Here is a 17,931-nt window from a genome sequence, read left to right as displayed (position 1 = left end):
TTAAAGCTCAAAATGCATTTCATCTACAGTCATTTGAGAATTTAGGAAGTAGATATAAAAAATGACCCACATTTTGTAATCCAAGTGACAAATTGCTTCTAAATTTTTAATTGCACAATTTAGTTGTCAAATTTTCCAGAGCCAGAATCACTAATGTTTATCTTGTTTTTAGGTGTGACTTTAAGAGGTTTCTCTTCTAATAATTCTGTGTGCCAGTCACACAACTCAGAAATTTCTGTCCACACTTTAGCTGGAATCAGTTAGATATATAGAGTGCATATCTAAAATATATACAGTTAACCATTTGAAAAAGCAATGTGACCAATAATGTCATTATATTTCTTAACCTTTCTGCTGCCTCCATCAAGGTTAGAGTTCACAAGTCCTTGTTCTGTACAATTTATCAGACACGGGATGCAAATGGCGTGAGCTTCTAGCTTATAAGACCTCAGAAGTTTTAATAACAGTTGTACATCATGGAAATCCCCTTAAAAACCTCTGTGTGTGATCTGGTTTATTAAAGTGTGGGAATACACCATCTGACTTTCTTATTCAGTGATGATATCCTGAAACAAATGAGAAAGCAAAAGAACGTGTGTGTGAGTTAGTGAGTGTGTGTGTGTGTGTGTGTGTATGTATGTGTGTGTGTCTGTGTTTGTGTGAGTTACTTGACTTCTATAACTGCATTGTCATGACCACAGAAAACACATTTATTACCATTTGCTTGGCTGGTTGCAGGTCTCATGACAAAGATTAGCAGCATAGTGATGGACTTTGAGTTCTAAGACTTTTTCCTCTCAAAACTCTGTTTTTGTAAAGTCATCCTGAAGTAAGCAAGTCAGATAACAAACTGAAAACTCTTTCCAGTGATAATAAAAAAAGAATAACTGCACGGGCACTTGCTGATGTATGTGTGTATTTGTACTAGCTTCTTAAAGGGTAATGTTATATAACAGATAGTACTTAGTGTCTCATATGCTCTGTGTAACAAGAGTACAATCTAATCTGGACACACTGTGGTTACAAGTACTGATTTCTGAATTAGGAAATCAAGTTGTGGTAGAAGTAACATGGTGGAATGTATTATGACACAAGGTTTGTATTGATAGGTAAAAGTCCAGCTTCTCACACTAGAGCTTTGAGTAAAATATCAATATAAAATAATTTCATCAGGTATATTCAATCATCAGGCTATTGTTAACACCCATGCAGAGTCAAAACTGCTTCCTTAATAAAATATTAGCATGGGGAAACTGCAATAAATGATTTTGGAAGTGCAATGTCAAATACAATACTTAACTTGTTTATGTAAATTTTGACTTGCGCACACTCCACCCAATGGGGCTACGGCTACCCATGTATCCCTACCTATATCACTATATATAAGTCAGAAAATGGTGTAGTGTACTGCTGAGTCTGCTGAGTGAATGTTTTGTATGTGTGTGTCAGCCATGCCAAAATCAAGTTAGCAAATTTTCTTGTTAACACTGTATATGATTTTGATTTGTATTTGATGGGTTTGGAGAATGGTTTTGCAAAGTAGCATAAGTTCTGCTTATTTTTGATTCCAAGAACCTTTATTTGTGGGCAAGTTTATTTAGAATGTGTTTAAAATGCATCACTGATAGCAGCTGAAAATACTGGGTCTTGTGGCAACATGTCCTCTCCACATAGCTGTCATGTGCCACAGACCACAAGTTGTGGTATTTGTCAGTTTGACATTGACGGAAATTCTAGAAACATTTAAAAATGAAACTGAAACAATAGAAAGAGACATACTTGTTTCTGCTTACAAGATCTTTTACTTGCTATTTTTGCTTGTATGTCAGCTGTTTAATTCTAAAACATGCATAGCCCTAAATACACTGCTGTTGATTTTTTATGTTTTTCAATGGAGTGTGTTGTGCTCATCAAGGCTGTATTTATTTTATTTAAAAAATGTTATATTGTGAGATATTTTTCAATTCTTTAATATTTTCTGTGTTAATATTATTTATTTATAAAATTTGCTTTTTTGTTTATTATTATTATTTTATATTCATAAAAGAATCATAAAAAAGTATCACAAGTAAAAAAAAAAAAAAAAAAAAAGCAAGACTGTTTCCAACATAGATAATAAATCAACATATAAGAATGATTTCTTAAGTATCACTTGACACTGAAGACTGGAGAAATTATGCTGAAAATTCAGCTTTGCATCACAGGAATAAAGTATATTTTCAAGTACATTAAAATAGAAACTGTAATATAGGCCTAAATTGCAATAATTTTTCACAAAATAACAGGGTTTAAAATCAAATAATCAAATAAATACAGCTTTGATGAGCACAAGAAACTTTGGTAAACAAATATATAAAATCATACTGATCCCAAACTTTTGAATGGTAAAGCACTGTCAAACGATTAATTGCGATTAATCGTATCCAAAATAAAAGTTTTTGTTTGTGTGTGTGTATTAGGTAGCCTATATGTAAATACATACACATATGTATATATTTAAGAAAAATATATTATATATGTATATTAAATATATTTTTATATAGCCTAATAGAAATTATATAAATATATGTAGCCTACATATTTTCAATATATATACTTTATGTGTGTATTTATGTAAAAAATAATAAATAAACAGTGCATATATATTACATAAACAACAACTTTTATTTTGGATGCGATTAATCGTTTGCCAGCACTAATATATACGTATAAATTATATTATGAGTAATGCTTTAAATCTGTTGTGGATTTGTTTATTTCTTACTTTTTTGGAAGATACAGATTAACAAATGATTCTCTGATTCCGTGACAATTTCTGACCTCTGAAACAACAGCTATAGCATAGGTTTAGGAGGAAGGGGTCACAGAGAGTGGTTTCTATCTGACTATTAGTTGGCTAACAGAAATTAATAATAACCCTACATTTATTTAAAAAAAAAAATCCAAAATCTATACCAACGTACATATTGTTTATTATTATGTAACCTTATACTATATTGTTATTTATTTGCTGTAATGATAACGCGCCTGCTGGTATTATGCATGACAAGCAACAAATAACATCAAGTATATTAGTGTCAATAACATGCGTAATGCTGGAACGTAGTTTTTCAGTGTTGAGAGCAGCGCATGCGCAGATTGCGCACATCAAATTCTGCGAGTCAGAAAAACTTTTCATTACCCACACGCGAACTTGTCTGCCACTTTTGATCACATCAGTCCCAGCCAGGAGCACCTGGACCACGGTGGCAGAAATACGCGACGCGACAGAAAAGGTGAGAACAAAAATGGACGTAGCATATCAGAAATATATATATATAATGCGAGAAGATATATAAACGTATGTAGGCTACTACTCGACAAAACAGTACCAAACAGCAGAGTGAGAAAACCTTTTTGTCATTGATACAGCTGCTATTCGTTTGAGTGAAAACCGTTCCTCGTGCATTTTTAATGCTATTGTTTGATCTTTTGGCGGTCATTGAATGTTTTCAGTTTGGATGTAATTTATAACCTTCTGGCTGTGTGTGTGTGTTTTATTTTAAAGGTGGCCTATTAAAACACAAGTGTCAATTTAAATTTGTTTTTAGTGTTTATGTTCAGGTAAAAAAAAAAGTGTATCTTATGATTGACCTATATTCAAAAATATAAGAAGAAGAAAAACCCTGCTCTTGTAAGTTTAGGGTGTCTTGTCTGTTGGCCAATTAGTCTGGGATTCCCAGTCAACTAAGTAATTAAGTTATCATCAAAGTGAGTTAGTTCGAGAATGAATGAAAGTCACTGATGGCATGGTCGTTTGGACTTATGCTGATGGGATTTTCATTTTGGATTCAGGAAAAAGGGAAATTGATCTGCTTTATGGTTCCATTAGAAATGATTATATCATACTTAGCATGACATTGCAAACCGTACAAAGGAAAACAAAGTCTGATTTCATTGAAGGAGCCAAAATTAATATCTGGGTTTGCCGTAACATAAAATTGATTTATTGTTTTAAGTCTGACATTAAACATTCATCACTGCAACTTGCTTCCCTGTTCAATAGTTATTAAAAGTCATCATTGCTTTTTAACCACTTCTGAAGTGAAGTGTTTGGTAGTGAATTGATTTATGGCAGATTGGTCAAAATAATGTTCATCATTGTCTTGAGATCTGTAATAACAGTTAGACTATTTTCTTTAGTCCAAAAAAATGTTGGTTAGTTATTGTTTTTCATTACTACTGTAAATTACTTCTAGGCCAATTTTTTTCCCATTTAAAATACATTGATCTTGACATTAAATAGGCATATGCTGGTATAAAAAAAAATAAAAATCAAACAAACTGACAAGGAGTCTTTCTTTTTTTTCATGCAGTCAAGTCTCTGAAATGGAAAACACAAACCTTGTGAAAAAGGTCAGTGTCTTGTTCCTTTTCACCTTTACATTTCTTTCTGTTCATCTATAGTTTTGCTTTGTGTAACTCAGCAGTCTTTGTCTATATAGTAAACAGATTTTTCAGAGGAATCCTTGATTCTGTGGGCAAACAGTAAAAAGCTTTTTAGATCATTTGGTTGCCGGTAGAAAGAAAAGTAAATAATCTTGTGTGGGAACAAGTTTTTAATTACACTTTGTAACTGAACTGTGGTTGCATCATGTATTTTGCCTGGAATTTTTAAAGAGGAAACTGGTAGCATAATTCCACCAGTGACCATTGATGTTATTTCTGGTTCATTTGTTTGTCAAATCTCTTTTCACAGGCATGCAATACTATAAAGACTGGCTTGCATTGACTTCTATTTTGTGATATGTTTATTCAGAAATAATTAAGATGACCTTTCTGAGATTAGATGCAGCTTCAATGGCTTCTATATGTTAGGTATTTTTAGGGAAGTGCTTTGTTTGACCTCAAATGGGTTTGTTGGCTGTGATGCAACAAAGTGTGTCAATTTGAGAAATTCCAACTGTACGTTACAAACAAATACCCTCCAAAACTCCATTTAGCGTGAAATGTGGGTGAAAGGGCAGCATCTGAATCAAACTGGTCTTAAAAAGTGGTAAAACTTTAACTCATAATGAGAAAAAGTACAAGCACGCTTTCTGCTGAGTTACTTCCTTGTTCAATTTGAAAAACACCACTGCTCATAAACACTTACACATACTTTTGGCTCTGACTGCAGGAGTTTGTAAGTGTATGGGTACGAGATCCTCAGGTACAAAAGGAGGATTTCTGGCATGCCTACATCACTTATGAGATCTGCCTTCATGTGAGTTTAGTACCCTCATGTTTGCCTGATGCTGTTCAGACTTTATATTCTGATGGCTTTCTGACTACACCGTGTTCCAAATTATTACGCAAATGACATATCAATAGGATTTTCGTACAATAAAGAATCCATTTTTTGTTTATGTTGTTTTTCACATCAATTCAGGTAACTGGTATCAATCTTGGATTAGTTTGGTCAATAGTTTGCTAGGTCTTCTTAGGTAAATGGAAACTTTACTAAAAGAGAACATTATTAAGCAAGTCACAGTTCTCATGAAATATGGTGAGGAAGAAAGATCTTTCTGAAGATGAAAAGTATGAAACAATACAATGTCTTATAAAAGGCATCAAAAACAAACAATATTTCATAAAAAGCAAATAGAGATTTTTGAACTGTCAAAAAACCTATGAGTGACTTAGAAGATCTTGATCAGATTTATTAAGGAAAGTTTCTGTCAAACAAATGAACTGTATTGTAATGTCAGCTGTAAAAAAACCACTGGTGTTTGAAGCTACTGGAGTCTCAAGATCCTCTCCGTGCAGACTGGCAGTTGTGTGTAAATCTGTGTTTCAGTCACTGTTAACCAAACCTCACAAAGAGAAACCTGCACAGTGGCTGTAAAAACACATTTCCAAACTGTTTAGCACCATGGTATTCATGCAGCATGGGATAGTGTGTTATCCTGCATGAAAATCCTTTTATTTCTGAGAACACTATTCTTCATTTTATACCACAGCAGAAAATGGTCAGTTATGAACTCATATCTTGCAGAAGTCATTTTGACACCCTAAAATGACCTTACATCCCACTTCCCAATATTCCAACCCAAATCATCATCACCCACCGCCTCCTTGCTGATGTTGCAGTCTCATTGGAATAGGATGGCCATTCATCAGAAATCCATTTATCCGGACCATCCATTGTACTGAAGCATTCTTGAGTGAATAAAACTGTAATAAAATTGTTTCTACAGCCACTGTGCAGGTTTCCCCTTGTGAGGTTTGGTTAACAGTGACTGAAACGCAGCTTTACGCACAACTGCCAGTCTGCACGGAGAGGATCTTGAGACTCCAGTAGCTTCAAACACCTGGGGCTTTTTTACAGCTGGCATTACAATACGGTTAATTTGTTTGACAGAAACTTTCCTTAATAAATCTTCATCTGACCAAGATCTTATGTGCTCTAAATCACTCACAAATCCTTTGACGGTTCTATAATCTCTATTTGCGTTTAGCAAAATATTGTTGGTTTTTTATGCTTCATACTTTTCATCTTCAGAAAGATCTTTCTTCCTCACAATATTTAATGAGAACTGTGACTTGCTTAATAATGTTGAACAGCCTCTTTAAGTAGAGTTTCAATTTACTTAAGACCTGGCAAACTATTGACCAAACCAGTCTAAGATTGATACCAGTTACCTGAAATGATGTGAAAAACAACACAAAGTAAAATCTGACTCTTTACTGTACTGAAATTCTGTAGATATGTCACTTGCATAATAATTTGGAACAAGGTGTATATAATGTTTTTTAGCATCACATGTTAACCAATGAGAGCATGAAGTTCACTGCATTTTCCTTGATTATAGACCAATAGTATGTGTTTCCGGAAGAAGACCTCCTGTGTGAGGAGGAGGTATAGTGAGTTTGTTTGGCTGCGTCAAAAACTACAGAACAATGCTTTGCTTATGTAAGTACAGTTCAGCATATCACACTCTGGACAGTATTATATTTTCATTTACAGTAAAAAATAAAATAAAATAGCATAATAATATTAAGGGTTTTTATTTCAAGTACTTGCATGTAATAACTTGATTGTTTTTGGCAGAAGTGTAATTACTTCCTGTCTTTGCTATTTCTGTAGAGAGTTACCTAAACTCCCTCCCGGGAATCCTTTCTTCAAACTCGATAGTGATTTCCAGATCACTCAACGGATGCAGGGGCTGCAACAGTTTCTTGAGGCGTGAGTTTCTTCATTTACTCTTTTTTTTTTTTTTTTTTTTTTTTTTTTGATTAACTTCAAATCAGACATATGTCCCTAGTTTCACAGACAAGGCTTAAGCCTATTCCCAGACAAAAATGCATGTCTGAGCTGTTTCGACCGGAAGAAACTTACACTGATATACCTTAAAATAGGTCAGTGCTATTGTTTTGTGTCAAGATGCACACCAGCAATGAGTTGTTTTTTCCTAAGGCATGTTTGTAAAAGCTACTTAAATGTCCTAATTTAACCTTGATGTTCTATATTGGTCCTTTCATACTGATCTCACATTGGGATGAAGAAAATGCAGTATTTTTGCCATCTAGTGGCTGCTGTGATAAAAAATTACTTTACTCTTTTACTCTAACCAAAAGCATTTATTTCATATGTTTCATTATATTTAATGTAATAGAACACATAGACATAAAAATATAAATGTATGTAGTTGATACATTATTAAAATTGCCCAAGATGGTTTAAATATTAAAAGCAGTGTTTGTTGGAGAAATAGAGATTTATTATTTATTTTTAGAATATTTTTTTTTTTTTTTGACTGGCATATTTATTTTAGCATAATTTAGCATAATAAATGGATTCTTTACATTGCCTCATAACCAGTTTCTAAAATTGATTACACGCCGTGTTTTTTAATCAAATGTTTGTTTTTCTAGAGTTCTACAGACACCGTTACTGCTGTCAGACAGTCGACTGCACCTGTTCTTGCAGTCACAGCTAAGCATTGCAAAAATAGATGCGTGTGCAAAGGGACAGACGCATTACACGGTTGAACAGGCAATACAGCGATGTGTTGGGTATACCCGTTTCCCTGTGGAGGGAGAGCGTCAAGAAGAAGACAGCAAAACATGCTGTGACTCAGATTGTGAAAGGTGTGTGCCCCTGTCTCGCTAAATAATGAACTTCCCCAGTGTTATTAAGATTATGTAAATTGCTTAAACTAGATGGTTTTGCCATGTTAAATGCTTTATGCGTCTATAATCATGCCATGCATAGTAAAATGTTATAACTGTATATACACACAAATGTTGAGAAGAATAGCCATTTTTGCCATTCATGAGTAAAAGGGGCATTGTTGTAAGTTCATATAATGTGCAAACAGTACATTTACAATTCCAATATGAATATTTGTATGGTATTTATTTCTTTTCTGCAGTACAACATCTTCTGGCTTGGGAAATAGTCTAGGACGTGCCACACCTGTTGAAGAAGACTCTTCCTATAATGAAAGCTTTTCCCATGAATTTCAAGTCACAACCCCTGAGGCAGAACTCTGTAGCAGCCTGTCTTCATCTCCTAGCAATGAGTAACATGTGCACTCTCTTATATGAACTCAAGAGATGTATACATAACACATCCATGCACACTCTGTCAAAGAGATTTCCTGTCCAGTTGCTGCTTTGAGCCTCCAGAGTTATATTTGGATGGATATTGAAAAAAGGTCTTGATTATTGTTTTATTACAGTACATGTGTTGGTGTCCACGATTTTGATGTTTTTTCTTTCTTTTTTTTTTTTAAATCGAGATCTCTTTATTTAATTTTTGTGGATATATTAAATAATCGTCCTTTACTAAAGGGCTGACATAAAAAAGAAAAAGAAAGCTAGTGAATTACAGTGTGAATTATAAGACTGAGTGCTTTTCTTGATACTGTCATTCAGGGCACACTGGGTTTAATGTGTGCCTGATAAAGAAGCTTTTTAAAATGCTTCATCTGTATGGACGTGCTTTTGTTTAACTTTTTTCTTTTTTTTTTTAAGTAACCTGGCAGTTTATTACTTAAAATGTTTCTTAAAAATTCTTATCATATTAACATGGCTAAAAATGAGTGTCGAGGACCGTAAATTTGTTAAGGATGTCTTTTTAAAGTACATTTTTATTGTGATTTGGTGTATATTTAGCGTGAAATTAATAAATATTTTTTTAAAACCTGAGTTGTGAATTGAATTTGTTGTTGAAATGTAAATAATGTAGATAGTTCTGATGCCTAAAGATGATTATGTATTATCTAAATAAAAACCTAAATGCTAAATAAATTTGCATATAGAGAAAGGGAATAGTTTCTGCTCATTGAAGCCACGGAAGTGATATACAATGCATTCTATTCGTTAGAGCAACCACATACCAATACGTTAGATCATTTTAGGTTAAAATCATGAGGGAAGAAAATAAGAAGATTACTGGAGCATAAGAGAAGGATGGATATAACCATGTTCATATTTCCTCTTGCATGGTCCATTTGTTTGAAAGATTCCGAGTAGATGTTGCTCTTAACCTGATCACACATGCTAAATGGTTGTCTTTTTTTCCCTCTCTCTTTCACTCTCCAGCATTTTTCAGTATCTAATTGTAGTTTAAGAGCGAGATTAAGTTTTCAATAAATGAGGGATGAAGTTTTTGACAGAAATGTTTGCTTGAAACTGCTGGTCTGATTGGGGGTTTGTTCGATCTGCGTAGGTGTAGATTCATCAGCGTCTAGCAGCAGCCGATAAACACTTTCAGTATTGTCATCCAGATCGCCAAGCTCACAAAACCTCACCAATCTCTGCCACTGCCAATCACCGTCACTGTGGTACCAACTAAACCCACATTCCATTATGTTAATATATATATATTCACAATCATAAATCAATGCAAAAATCAAGCATTTGTTAATTGTTTCAATTACTCATAAAGACACCTAATTATCACTCTCATCTCCTAGTTCAACCTAACAACAATGACATGAATGCATATAATGTATCCAGAAAGAATTTGAGCACCAAATAAGTCCTCAGGGGCACGATGGGGGACAAAACTTGTCGCATGAGGAAATAAAACAAAAAGCCACCTCTACCTTCAAGTCATGGGTCACTAATCAAGCACTTAGGCAGAGCAGGGGTTGCTGTGGTGATAGTGAGGTTGGGTGAGGGGAGAGATGGTCATTTATCACTGGCTGTTTCAAAGTGAGGCTGAGCGGAAAAGACAGCACCGGCTCTGCAGACAAACGACCATCAATAAAGAGAATTAATCAGCACTGATTACCTGACTCGCCACAGCCAATAATGGAGGCTTAGAGAAACAAAGAGAGAGGGAGAGTGAGAGGAAGGATGAAATATGGCCGGTAGGAAAGACAGAGCCAGATCAGAAGAGCAAGAATGGGTTACAATAGACTTTAGAGGATCCTTTCACTCTGAATGGACTCACTCGTCAGTTTTCAGTTCGTTTTTCTGTTATTATATAAAATAAACCACTAAAATGAGTGCCATGTCCCAGAGGCCGATAGCAGAGTCTTGTGTTACCACTGAACTGTTGTCATTGCCTTGCGGTCCGTCAATACGGTGATCAAAACTCAGCACAGGCTGATGGATTAAACTACTGAACGAATTGGATTCTTCTTGCTGTGCAACGCCAGCTAATCGTTCCCCACACACAGCAATAAAACGCACTTCCAGCACGGTCACACGCTCATATTCTCTATTCAGCCCACCAATCACTGCCACATCTGATTCTGATACCTGAGATGACAAGCATTGGCCATTTCTACTGGCTGTCGGGTAAGCTAACCATCAAGTAAAACAGAGACTGTGATAAATCAGCCACTTCTGCCCTTTTACACCCGGTATCAGAAATTACATGAGGCCTGTTGACCAGATAAAGCATTCAGGTTATAAGGGCGGTTCGTTTGTTTCAAATGCGAAGACTTTAATCTGTTTAAAGCTGGCGGTGTTTTGAAATACATTTATTCTTGAGTTCTGAATGATGTTTGTTATGATCTGCGTCTCATATTTTAAGGTTACATCAAAACATGACCCCACTGCGATTACCCTTTCTTTTCATGTTAGTCGTTTGCTTTGAAATAGCACGTGGTAGTCACTCCGTTGCTGCCAACCTCCCATGAAGACTTCCCTGGTGCTCATTGGTTAAACTGCCATAACCGGTCTAAATGAACTCTTCATAATGGACCCTGATGGGTGAACTTAATCCAAACCCAGTTGCTAATGATCAACTGGGGAGAAGGAACAGATGGATTACTTTGTGTGTGTGTGTGTGTGTGCATGTGTGTTATATTGTGCAGTAATTGCTATGTTTTTCTGGTTTATTGGCTCTTAACCTTGGGCTGACAGCTACTGAGCAGGTGGGGTTTCTGTTGCTATGACAACGGCTCTGATTTTAGGAGTGTGCTGGCATCTAGGATACACCCCACTGCAGCTTGGCCAAAATAACCCATAAAATAAAAAGGCAAAGAAATCTAGAGTAAGTGAGAAATCGAACGCTTTACTTTTAAAGATTTAGTGGTTGTTTTAGAGTGCTGGTTTTAATGGGTGGGCTTCTTTCCCCAGGGCCCAATGTGTGTAGACTATACCAGTGTTTCCCAACCTTTTTAGTCAGTACGGCTCGGTTAATGTGTTTATTTCAGCTGATATTATATTAAATATGTCATTTAGCATTCTCGTTCAAGGAATCCTACATTTGTAGCATAATACTGATTTCCCACAAAATTATTTTTTAAAAGCAAAAAATCAAGATTTTAAGAACGACACATTATTTCTTTATAGATGTGAATTAAATCGTTGTGAATTTAATAAGAGTAATATAATTAAAGTCATATCTTTTTGGTTCCATTTAATTTTATTAATAGACATTCATAAGAGAGGTTAAACTTACACTCACATATTATGAAAAGGCATAGAAATATTGCAAAGTTAATGGATTGCTACCACAATGGATACAATGAGGCACTTAAAATGGAAATAACTGAACTAAAGCAGAAATGTGAAGCTTATCATTTTATAAAAGCACTTGCATAGATTTTTCAGTTAAAATTGTTTTTAACTGAGCTGTTGTTCATTTTCTTAATTGATTTCTTAATTGATTTTCTTTTTATATAACTAATAATTTTCACACTACAATTATTACAATTATATACTTTTAAACTTGAAAGTTTTTAAATGTACTCATTCCCTTTCATTCACACTGAAACTATATATATAAAAAAAGAGGGAATAGACTTTTTTTCCTGGAAATCAGTACTGTTCTGTCGACTGAGTTTAAAACTTGTTTTGAATCTGGAATATTAGTTTATTCGTCTGGCACTGGTTTAGGGGGTATTTGTAAATGATTAGGTTTACATTTCAATGCAATATTACATGTTGCATTGGCAATATTAATATGCAATATTATAGCATGTAGCAACAGTATAGTTTAAGAATAATTAACGTTTTTTAACCACTTCAGGTCGGGAACTCATTGGTTGCCTCTCATCACAGGTCTCAGGACAATCTGATTTCCCCCTGATGATTGCACTAGTTTACTTTTGTTCACATTTACTTTTTCCTTTCATAAAAATACTGATGAGCATTATCTTTAAGTGCAACTCAGACTCAACGCTCGTTAAAGAGGTTATAGATTCTATTACAGCTTCTCTTTGGCATGAGCAATCCCTCACACCGCATAACACAGTACCCAATAAATACAAGTATATTTACAGCAGCTTTTATTGTGACAAACATTATTCTCATGGTTAGTTAATGATGTAACAAAGTGACTTGTAATGGCTGTTAGTCATGCACAGAAACGTATTAATAAAAGTGTGCATGATGCAGCTGCAAGGCAGCAGAATGTAATCGTATTTCCTATTTGATAATGAAAGAGGGAATGAGCGAGAGAGGGATACAGACAGAGGAAGAGCAAATGTGCGTAACCAACTGAGTGACTAATGGGGGAGAGAGGCAGAGGGACACAGAGAGGAAAGGCGAGGGAGACCATCTGTTCTGCTCTCTCCTTGTTTTACCCCCTCTGCTTTCTAATAACTATCTCGCTTCACTTCAGATTCATGATGGGATATGGACACACACATAAATATGATGCAGAACAGCCAGTCCAATTAGACTACATTAAAAGAGATTTTGTGATTAACATCAAGCTAAATAGAATAAGCATGACAGCCAAGTGCAGGAAATGACGTTCATCTGTGGGCTGGACTGCACAGATAGGACTTGATGGCAGGCATCACTCAGAGATAGCCTACCAAAAAAAATAATAGGAAAAGAACAAATGAGAAGAGAACAGAATTCAAGTGGAAGGGATTGACCATCTATTACTAAATAGCAAAAAATTGAGCCTGCCTCTCAGAGACCTTATTAAATTCTCCAATTAGTGTGAAGACATAAATAACTGCTTCCAATTTCAGTGTGTCACTCAAGGGCAGGATCCAGCTCCAGGGAAACAAAACAATTTAAATTACGTTCCTCTCTCTTTGTGTCCGGCCTCTCTTTTAACGCCGTAATTACGCTGCCATTCTTTCGCTCGCCCTCGCCACGATACATCACCTCAGCTGCGACCCCGATGATAAACGCCCTTCTCAAGAGAAACGTGAGCTAAAAAACAGCCGCTGTCCACTTTCCTTTTTTTTTTTGTAGGACCACTCTCTCGCTTCTTCACCGTGACAGTATTTCACCGCGAGCTGCTAGGCCCCCACATCTATAATTCAAGCGTCCCTCGACTCGGTTGCTGTCGGTAAAAATAGGAAATCCATCACGGAGACAAATGGTCGTTAAATGAAGCCCGCGCAGCAGATAGACAAAGCGGCAGATGAGGTTTAATTGTCTCTGCGTGCTCAAATGAAATCAGTTCATGACCGTGGCGATATGACCGCGGGCCTTTAGAGGCTGTGGGGCATATTCTTTTGGGCTACATAGTGTCAGCGAATGATTAAAAGGCTTTTAATATCGGGGCATATGAAATGGCAGCAGGCTATGGTTACCCGGTCTTTTGTGGCCTATCGCTGAAAAATATGATACATACATTAAAAGGATCAGATATGCAAAAGTGGGGTATATTTTCTTAAATTCACTTATATAGCTAAACTGTTTATGCGGCCTATATATGGACCTGTTAGGACTGAACTTCATTTTGCCTTCAAGTGGAACAGACAAATTTTTTTGTGCAAAATTAGGTTTAAAATGGGTGGTTAAGCTAATGATAGTCAATAAAGGGAAATAGAAGAAATGTGGTATTCTTAAAATTACAATATAAACAATATAACAACCTGAAGACTTTGGGTTACATAAACAGAAGTAGTTTTATGTGGTGCCTGTGGGAGTCACATTCAAAGAGATCAATTTTCTTTAATTGTAGGCTACAGAAATAGGTTACATCCATTGAGACATGAATTACAAGTTATGAAAATGTTTTAAATATGTGATCGGAACATGATAAGCCTGAAATATGAATAGCAATTAGCAGTATGTTCATTTTAAAGAGCTTAAAAAGACAAATTGGTCTTTCAGAGAGGCGCTAATGAAGAACATGAAATACTACCAGACCACTAGAGGGCACTGGCCATGTGGGGGAAGAGAGGAGGGGTCAGTTTCCTGCAGTGAGACCTAAGGTAAGATTTTCTGCATCACATCACATACTATGTAAATTAGTGCTGTCGAAACGATTAATCGCGATTAATGGCATCTAAAATAAAAGTTTTTGTTTACATAATATATGTGTGTGCTGTGTATATTATTATTTATATTCTTATATTTTATATTATATATAAATATATTTAATGTTAACAGCATGTGTTTGTATTAATATACATAATAAAGACACACATATATTATGTAAATAAAAACTTTTATTTTGGATGCTATTAATTGTTTGACAGGACTAATGTAAATATAACACATGAAGCAAAATACAAAAAGTGCCAGAAATGTTCTGTGCAGTAATGGGGGGTTAGAACCACTACCATACGCAGCCAGACCTTCCCTTAGGAAATATATTTCAAACATAAGCAGTTTAAATCATTGCCTTCCAATGTGAGTCAGAAAAAAAGAAAACAAAAAGCATATAATATATGCTTTAGCCAACACTAGATATAAAAGTTATGGTCCAACCATATACAAGCATATACATTCCAATCAGCTTCTGAATGAATGGGCTGCGTAAAGTTATCAACCATCACCAGCATGGACCTTATTTGGCATGAAAAGTTAAAACTGATGCATTTGTGATAAAGAAATAATTGGCATACTTAAATTTTCAAATGTATAGTGTGGTTTGTGCTTAATTAAGACAAGAGCTTGTGCAGGTTTTCTCTCTGTGTGTGTGAAGCCAAGTGCACTTGAATGCATTATTCATGGGTCAGTTTAAATAGGAATTTTAAGCTCTACAGCAGCCTTTTAAATCTCCCATCAGTCTGTCATCCTCTGATTCACGGCAGCACTTCATCACCTACCTGAGAAGGGAAAAGAGAGGGAAGGAGAGAACAAAAGAAAGACAGAGAGAGATCTTTTTGTCTGTCAAGCCGACAGGCTGCAGTTGCTGTGGCAACTCCATAACATCTTTCTCTGCCAGTCGGGAGGAAATGAGCTGCCATGTAGCCTGTCGACCATCTATCACTCTACACTTAAATGTGCACACATACACACACATTCATTCTCGCTCTCGCACACAAACGCTACATCATGTTGCAGGTTATCAGTGTTTTTTTTTTTTTAGCAATATTGTTGTATTTTGCTATTATTCATTAACCTTTTTTTTTAAGTTTTCAGAGAGAAAGGGAGAAATAAAGACAGATGGGGGAGGAGCAGTAACAGAATGAGCTTAATAACTTGGTTCCCCCCTGCTGTTGTTGAAATAATTACAATGTGCTCTTCTGTAGCTCATTATCATAATACATTTACAATGAGTATGCAATGTCATTCAGAGGGCAGCTTCTCTCAGACACAGAGGGAGTCTGCAGGCGTAAAACTGCCCTGTCAGCAGCTGGAAGACTCCCCCAATAGGTGGCAGGGCTATAATGGTGCAGCATTAACTTCTGCCGTGCTGACAGTGCTCTCTCTTTGAGCCACATAAAACACAGAGGAGAAAAGAGATAGACAAGGAGAGAGGGAGAAAGCTGAGAGAGCGACAGATAGAGGAGGAGGACATGAGGGAAAGCGTAAGGTAAAGTGAAAATGTGATTGAAGGGAACAGGAAGGGAGAGAGCAGGACGCAGCAACGAGACCTCAGGCCTAAAGGGCTCCTGGACATCTGATGTCCCCTGTGCCATGTATAGAGTTGCTTGTTTTTACACAAACAAGAACATGTGCACTTTTACTAAGCTATTTAAAATTTTTGAATATAACAAAAAAAAAAAAACCTGTAAAATAACAAAACAAAATCTGTCTGTCTCTATCTATCTATCTATCTATCTATCTATCTATCTATCTATCTATCTATCTATCTATCTATCTATCTATCTATCTATCTATCTATCTATCTATCTACCTATCTATGGATATAGATTGTTTTTTTTGTTTTTTTTTTAGATATGTATATTCATTTATTTATTTAATGAATTACTTTTTACTATTGATGCTGTTCCTAAAAGAAAGTTTTGTCAGGTCATCATTTGGGAACAAATTTGTCATCAAATTATTGCCAAGTAAACCCACACATGCACATTTACACACAGAGATAAACATTTGCAAAAAGCCTGTCAACACAAGCAGAGTTCCATTTTATTTCTACAGTATTTCCAATATCCACATCCTTCATCCACAACAGGCAGCTTGTGTGTGTGTGTGTGTGTGTGTTTATGGGTGTGTGCCGAGCAGAATCCGATAAAGCGACAGCTGTCAGAATGATGGAGTGTCTGTCAGACGGGATGTGAGCAGCGTATGAGTTCAGTGCTGCTGCCTGCATCATTGACTCACATCTTTCAAGTCATTGAGAGACAAATGCAGTCAAACTGAGACCCTCACTGAACTCTCAGAATCTGTCTCTCATTTGCATAGGACACATGTCATATCAATGTTTAGCTACTGAGCCACTTCTCATATCATTTTCAATATTCATTTTTTCCTTTAAACTTAATTATTTACAAAGACACTAACTGTTTTAGGTCCCGTCAGCCATAAGGGACAGAAGGCCTACCCACACAAATTGTCCCAGGCCCTGATGCAAAGACTAATTGTTTACAATCTTCAGTAGCAAATAAGAATTATTCCTTCCACTGATGCTCATGTAGTTTCACAGAAAGCCACACAATCTATCCTGTTTAATTGTATTTGTTACACTAAATAACTAAATTCAGACTAAGTAGATTAACTTTGAACTTAAATTTAATTTGGCCATGGAATAAGTATTAATGTTTTGTCGTTATCTTACCCACCTAAAACCAAAACATGGTTAAACCTATTTCTAGTGAATTAGTCAGTAGCTCCAGATAGTAGCCTATGGTCCCAATTTAAATGCTGACAAATCTTCATAGTCCAATATAAGATCTCTAGTGCCACCTAATGGAAAATTGACAAAGGACTGTGCACGTCAAAATCTAATAATCCTGAGTGCTCCTTTTTATTATACCTGTCCTGTCCCGTTTTCACTACATCTTGGAGTGTCATACACAGGGCTATGGCCTAGTAGGCTTACCAAAAATGACCATAGAAGTAACAGAGCAGATTTAAGTTTAAAATAAAGAAAAGCTTGAACACAGCTGCGCAATAATTGTTATAATAATGGCAATAAAAATTCAAACAATTTTAGAGAAGGGAGTTGGAAAAATAAAAAAATTAATGAGGAAAAAATAAAATAAAAACGAAAAATGAGGACATTAGATTACATAGGCTACTTTATAAATCACTTGAGAAATATAAAAAGAGTATAGGCTACGCTCGAGAAAGATTAGAAAATTATTTTGAGCATAGTTAGCTTATTTATATTCGGTCAAA

The 17,931-nt window shown here is 35.6% G+C and overlaps 1 protein-coding gene across 1 annotated transcript; it reads left to right on the top strand.

Annotated features, from left to right (window-relative positions):
* The first annotated feature begins 3,132 nt into the window (after positions 1-3,132).
* Positions 3,133-9,169, top strand: LOC127979705 (sorting nexin-10A). The gene is made up of 7 exons (XM_052585305.1): positions 3,133-3,275; positions 4,356-4,395; positions 5,159-5,245; positions 6,834-6,934; positions 7,109-7,207; positions 7,897-8,112; positions 8,397-9,169. The coding sequence occupies exons 2-7, from the start codon at positions 4,369-4,371 to the stop codon at positions 8,548-8,550; spliced, it is 684 nt and encodes a 227-aa protein (XP_052441265.1). The 5' UTR covers positions 3,133-3,275; positions 4,356-4,368; the 3' UTR covers positions 8,551-9,169.
* Positions 9,170-17,931: the final 8,762 nt, after the last annotated feature.

The sequence above is a fragment of the Carassius gibelio genome, chromosome B19 (genome assembly GCF_023724105.1).
Source record: "Carassius gibelio isolate Cgi1373 ecotype wild population from Czech Republic chromosome B19, carGib1.2-hapl.c, whole genome shotgun sequence".
Taxonomy (NCBI): domain Eukaryota; kingdom Metazoa; phylum Chordata; class Actinopteri; order Cypriniformes; family Cyprinidae; genus Carassius; species Carassius gibelio.
This window is presented reverse-complemented; position numbering and strand designations above follow the sequence as displayed.

Coding starts and splice junctions, on each gene's coding strand:
- LOC127979705 (XM_052585305.1), top strand. CDS start 4,369: ATGGAAAACACAAACCTTGTGAAAAAG. Junction 4,396..5,158: donor ACACAAACCTTGTGAAAAAG/GTCAGTGTCTTG, acceptor CTCTGACTGCAG/GAGTTTGTAAGTGTATGGGT. Junction 6,935..7,108: donor CAGAACAATGCTTTGCTTAT/GTAAGTACAGTT, acceptor CTATTTCTGTAG/AGAGTTACCTAAACTCCCTC.